This window comes from Echinops telfairi, unplaced genomic scaffold (assembly GCF_000313985.2).
Source record: "Echinops telfairi isolate 266 unplaced genomic scaffold, ASM31398v2 ScPeMD7_5592;HRSCAF=6446, whole genome shotgun sequence".
NCBI classification, from domain to species: Eukaryota; Metazoa; Chordata; class Mammalia; order Afrosoricida; family Tenrecidae; genus Echinops; species Echinops telfairi.
In genome coordinates, this window is record NW_022109491.1 from 6,638,751 (window position 1) to 6,645,215 (window position 6,465).

Sequence of the window (6,465 nt, forward strand, 5' to 3'; positions counted from 1 at the left end):
TCCATCCATCCATCCATTGTGTCAAGCACATTTGTACATTTGTTGCCCTCATCATTCTCAAAACATTTGCTTTTTATTTGAGCCCTTGATATTAGCTTATTTCCCCTTCCCTCCCCCTTCCCTCATGAACCCATGATAATTTATAAAGTTATTATTATTTTGTCATATCTTACATTGTCTGATGTCTCCCTTCACCCACTTTTCTATTGTCTGCACCCAAGAGATGAGGTTTTATGTAGATCCTTGTAATCGGTTCCTGAAATTTATTTCTAATTACAAATAAATGAAGTTTTGTCTTGAAGCATGGTAGATAGCATGGGTAACAATCTTCACGCCGGTACTCATAGGTGGGTGCATCAGCATGTGGGCGGACCTGCCTGGAGACAGATAGAGGAACGGTGTCACAGTTCCTAAGACTATCAGAAATATGTGTTTTCCAATGGTCTTAGGTGACCTCTGTGAAAGGATCGTTTGACCCCCAAAGGGGTCTCGACCCACAGGTAGAGAACTACTGGACTAGCCCAAAGCCCAGATGTTGACTTTGCAGGATACTCGGCAACGGGAATAAAACAACGTTGCCACAAAGGGCGTCAGTGTTGTTTGGGGCCCAGGCTGTGTGTCACCTGAAGTCACGTCAGGCCTCACCCTGGCGTGAGTTGCACTTGGGGACAGACTCCCTCGGACTCACTGTGCCACATCCTCAGATGCCAGTGTGAGGCACTGCCTGGCTCCAAACTAGGACTTTCCTTCAACCCCGGAGGGCGGGACCAAGGGGCTGGATGTCCCGGTGGTGTAGGGCTATCCCCCATGTCACGTGTCACCACTGTAATGCTGACCGCTGTTTCCCTGAAGCAGAGGTATCTGAACCACAGAGGAGAGTGCCCTGGGAGATTCCATGGGTCCCGTTTGCCTGTCGTGTCTGTGGTTAAGCGTGTGGTCACTGAAGTGGAGGTGGGGGTGGGTGGGGTGGAGGCAGCTACGCTGCAGCTGTGCTTTCTCACCAGCCCAGGCCTAATGCCTGAACTTGTTGCCATTCCCTCCTTTGAAATGCTTCCAAATGTGTCCTTGTTTTCTGAGCTAGAGGAGATGAACCAAGTCACCACTGTCCAACACTCACCTTTCAACGTCCCTCACTTCCAGAAGACCAGGGCCCACCACAGAGACCTGGGCCAGCGAAAGTCTCCTGCCCTTCAGCATGGTCACTTCCTGGCCCTCTCTCCTAGCAAAAACTAGTCACCCACCGGAGGGGCTTCGAACTGGAGCACGTGCCCTGCTTCTGCGCCCTGATGCTGCGTATTTCTGAGCCGACTTAGTCGGCATAACGTTATCTCCACCAAGGGGGTGGCAGTGTTCCTAAAGAAGGGAGTTTTGGGACATGAATGGAAGGCAGCTTCCAAAAAAATCACGGAAAAATGCAATGGAAGGCTAGTGCAACTTTCCCATGAACTTTCTGAAGCCCCCCACCCCCACCCCAAATTGACAAGAAGCCTTGTTTGTGCAGTGAGTGTGTCAGTCTGGGTTGACTACAGAAACAAATTCATAGACACTCATGTATGTAAGAGATAACTTTATATTACAGAGCAATTGTACATTAAGAAAACAGCCCCCCCAAAATAGAGAAAACTTCCCAGCCCAAACCAAATCCCTAAGTCTGATATTACTCCATATGTCCATACTAATCCATACATTCCTCTTTCGACTCACGCAGCCAAAGCGATGACGCTGAATGCAGAAAGATCGCAGGCCAGTGGGTGGGCAGTTTTGTGGATCCAGTGAGTGGAAGCATCTCAGCACTGGCGGGGGTCTCCATGTGGCTCCTCCAGCTCTAAGGCTCTCGCCGCCATCAGCGTGTCTCCGTGTGACTTGTCAACAGGGAGGTCTGGCAGGGAGCCGAAGCAGAGAGAATGTATCTGGCCTCCAGTGAGCTATTTATCTCCTTCGTGCCAAGCTGCTACCTGATTGACAGGCTAGACTCCACCCTTTGCAAGTCGACAGATGATATCACCGCCACAGTGAGTTAAGCAATGGGCTGCTCACCGGAAGGTCAGTGGTTGGAACCCAACCTCCGTTCCCATGGAGAAAGACGAAACTCTCCACTTCCGTCAAGAGGGACAGTCTTGGAAACTCAATGGCGCAGTTCGACTCTGTCCCACGGCCCCGGGAGTTGGAATGGAGTGCTTTTGGTTTTCGTCAGAGACGAGTCTATTTTCATGTTTAAACCAGTAGCCATTATGGGTCAGCGCACCACCCGAGCCCGCTTGCCCAGAGAGAACCCCTTCCGGAGGCTGGCCCGCGGTCCCTTCCAGGCCATCCCCACGGCTTCTGACGGATGCCCAGGCCTCTCCCTGTGTGCCTGTGTCCTGAGAGGGCGGGTGTCCTGAGTCACCCACGGGGCCAAACAAACAGGCTCATCATTCTGCCCTATTTTCATGCAATACCAAGTAGGGGTCCCACTAGCTCACTGGTTTGAAACTGCTGCCCGGCAGACAGTAGTCTGGCCTGTCCCCGTTTCCTTTGGCCAGTCATCATTTGATGTCTATTTAATGATTACGAGGCGTCCTACCTCCTTAAAGAGTTACCGTCTGGGACACCCTCAGGGGCGGTTCTCCTGAGCTCCGAGTGAGCTGCCTGGAGGGCAGCAATGGGGTGAACACTCCTGCGCAGGCCTCCTGGTCCCACAGGCCGGCAAAGCTGCTTTGTGGTTTTCAAAGGTGTTGCCACCACAATGCCCTGCCGTGCACGAGTGTTGGGGTGCAGCCTCAGTTTCTGTTGTTTGGGTCTGCTTGTTTCCGGTGCTTCTCTGCAGAGGCTGCGGGGCCGAAAGGGGCTGGGGGAGGGAAAGCGAAACTCACTGGGTGGCACAGGCTCCAGGGTCTCCTCCTGTGGGGCAAATGGGTGCTTGGTTCCAAGCTCAGTCCCTGAGCAGAATCGGAGAGCTGAGAGGTGCCCCACTGACAAGGGAGCACGGGTCCCACTCCCGACCCCTGACTCCCCTTCCTTATAGATGCAGGGACAGTTGTAGGCTTGTCTGCAGATGCACATAGCAGTGCAGCAGGGGGCTTGGAGGGCCACAGCCCCCAACCCTGAAATCAAGGGTCTGTAAAAGAGGAGAGAAACTGACCACCAGCCGGAAAGACCGACGGAGAAAGGGTCGCATGCCGATCTGGCCAGGGAGGGGACCGGCGAGGGACCGGGGGAGAGCTTGTGGAAAAGGAGAGCTTCAGGAGGGGACAGAGGAGAACAAGGTGCCCAGAAGAGTCCGAGGGCAAGCTGGCGGAGAGGCTCGGCAGGGAGGCTGCGTCTGTCTGTTTGTGATTAGCACGCTGCGCAGCCGTGCGGAATGGAGTAAACAGAAACTTCCAGGCGCCCCCCGCGCCCCCCTCCAACCCCCCCCCCCCCTCCCGCAAAGCCGAAATCAGATGATGATCAGGGACTAATCGCCGAGGGTTCAGGACATGACCGTGAACGCTGCGCGGACTTGGAGTTAGCAGCCTTTCCCAGGTCCCAGGGCCAAGATGGGAGTGGGGGGTGGGACGTGAGGGGGTGGGGGCCCCGCCTGCTGGGGGCCAGCATGGAATTCTCCCTGGCAGAGCTCAGAGGGACACGGACGGGCGGCAATCGGCCGCGTCCAGAGCAGCGGTCGGTTTCCGGGGGGAGCAGAGCGGGCCCCCATCTGGACTTCCAGGAACCCTGGCCGCCGGCCCCAGGAGCAGATAAGAGTCCGGCCGCACTATCGGGGCTGGACAGAGCGCCCAGCTCCCGGGCCGGGAGGACGACACTGGGGACAGTGTGAGCAAGACCTGGCGCCTGCCCGGTGGCTGTCTGGAGGGGCCGCCCCAAGCCCAGCTCAGGTCTGCGGCCGCACAACGGAGAGGAGGGCGGGTGGACCGAGGCTTGAATGACCAGAGCTGCTGATGGTGAGTCCCGGCGTGTGCAATGGTTGGCGGGCCAGGGTGTAGATGGGGCTTCCAGGAGGTGGGGTGTGAAAATTACCCCCTAAGCTCCCCATCCAGGGGACTATCAGGGTGGGCGGTTTCCTAGCTCGTTCCCTCTCTGTGCCTGTTTGGAGTGGCTGGGGTAGGTGTTCCTTAAGGAATCTGCCAGGTGCTGGTCTAGGAATCGCCCCTCCACTCTGCAGACCAGGTGTTATCAGTAACCTCATGGTGCAGATAAGTGATGTGACTTGCCCAAGGTCACACAGCCCATCAGGGGCAGAGATGGAACCAGATCCTAGGATTTCTGACATAGGTTTCACTGCACTGTCCACCCCGAATAGTTCTTTTTCTCTGCCCATTGGTCTTGTGACTGTCCCATTAGGTGGCAGATGGGGGGAAGCTCGGCGGGGAGTTACCTGAGGAGGGAGCTGAGGACCGGGTGGGGTGGAGCGCCGAGAGCTCTCTGAGTGATGCCTTCAGACCAGCGTGGGGCAGGGGCTCCTGCCTGAATGGGGACAAGTGCCCGCTGAGGTTTGCTGGGTGCTAGGCAGGCTGGCATGAGAGAAGAGGGTTAATGGTAGGGGCGGTGGGGGGTGGAGAAGGGAAAAGTCTCTCCTAGGGTCTGCTTGAGTTTTATTTGGCCTGTTCAAAAATGTGTTTCCAATTATCCCGGGCCTGCACAGCTCCTCTGGACAGAATGGAATTGTGAAATGCCTGCCCTGCTTTCCACGCTGCTCCCCTGGGGGGAATCACATATTAATATTATCACAGGCTATTTGCATAAACGTCCCTGCAGCTGTGGCCGGCAGCAGCCAAGAGATGGAGACAGATAACGTCACTGAGAACTGAGGCCAAGAAGTTCTGGCAGGGCTACGGCAGGTGGGCAGCCCCTCGGACACTGGGCTGCTGGGCAGTTAAGGGTCTCTGCACCCAGATGTGGCCTCCTCTCCACTCTGCCTCTGGAAAATTCCATTCCATCTGGGAAAGCTCAGTACTGACCCTGGCAGGGCCCCCTATCCTTTCAGGAATTGGCCTGGACACCCCTGCTGAGGGTCAGGCCTTGGGCACAGGTCAAGATCTGAGTGGTGGCGCCAGCTTGTCCCAGTGGCCACCCCACCCAGTTCTGCCCTTGATTTTCTCAGTAACCTTGAGCCAGTCATTTCCCTGCACCAGGCCTCAGTTTCCTGGTCTGTGAAACAAAGCGCAGATTCTGGGAACCCCCTGAAATGCTGGGTGCAGGTGTGGGAGAACAAAACAGGAGTTCGGATGCAGGGACACCTCCTGGGGTTCCCCAGAGCCATGGGGTGGGGGTGGGGACTGGCCTGGGGAGTTGGGCGTGAAGCTGAGCTTGAAGACATGGTTGATGGGTTGGCAGTCCCCCCAATGCTGGTCCAGTAATAACAGTCCCGGGAGCCCACAAGCTTCTGAAAAACCTAATGAGTTGCTGAAAGCAGAACTAGGTTGTGCAGCTTAGGTTTTGTATCTAAGTGATTTACCCCAGATGTCCGCCCGGTCAGACCCCACCCACTCGCCATGTGGAAACTCAGCACCCACCCCAGTGCGCCCCCCACCCCCATTTGTCTTGGTTGCTTCAAAGCCTGCTCACTGTCCTCTTAACAGTCCTCTCCTACTTCTTGCTGCTGTCCCCAAGGCCACTGTGACCACTGCCCAGCTTGAGTCCTGTGTCCACGCTGGCTTCTCTGGAAACTCCCAAAGCTTCCCACCTGATCCTGCCTCTGGGAAGGGTGCTGGGCAGACTTGGGAGCATGGGTTCTCCCCCAACTCGGTGATACTTTCCGTCACCTGATCGATCTCCATCAGTGGCCCGGAACTAGCCTGGATCCGGCTTTCGAGAGCCGGCACTCTACCAATATTCAGGAGTTTTGTGAGCTGGTTGTCGAATCTGGCCATTCTGAAGCATGAGGCTGGACACACTAATAATATGTTTTAGCCCAGAGGTCATTCGTCTTCAAAATGACCACTTCTTCATCGTTTACAGGGACACTGGACCTGGAGCTCTGCTCCTCCGGCTCTCGACATCTGTTGTCTCTGCCGGGGAAATGGGATCCGAGCTCTTCCCAAGTTCACTGTGCGTGCATGTGTGTGTGTGTGTGTGTGTGTGTGTGTGTGTGTGGCATGAGCCACTTTGGAGTTGGGAATCAGCAAGCTGAGGAAATGAGAAGCAGCAAAGAGCAGGGCTTGAGTCCTGGTCTGGCTGATGGCTTAGATTGAGGGAAGTGGTGGTGCAAATGCTGTGGTGTGGAAGCACGACACTGTGCCGTCTGCGTAGTTCTCACCCTGTGCTAAAACCAAAAAGCGTCCTGCCATCCAGTCGATACCAGCTCAGAGCGACCCCGTAGGGCAAGGTGGAACTGTCCCTGTGGGTTTCTGAGACTGTAGCTCTTTTTTTTTTTAAATCGCTTTATTGGGGGCTCATACAACTCTTATCACAATCCATACATACATCAATGTGTAAAGCAATTTTGTACATTCATTGTCCTCATCATTCTCAAAACATTTCCTCTCCACT

General features: G+C 55.2%; 1 protein-coding gene across 1 annotated transcript in view; it reads left to right on the forward strand.

Moving 5' to 3' along the window:
* The first annotated feature begins 3,679 nt into the window (after nt 1-3,679).
* Nucleotides 3,680-6,465, forward strand: part of RIPOR3 (RIPOR family member 3) — an 83,956-nt gene continuing 81,170 nt past the window's right edge. The window contains 1 exon segment of the mRNA XM_030887035.2: nt 3,680-3,917. Coding sequence (XP_030742895.2) covers nt 3,915-3,917 — 3 coding nt within the window. The 5' untranslated portion in view covers nt 3,680-3,914.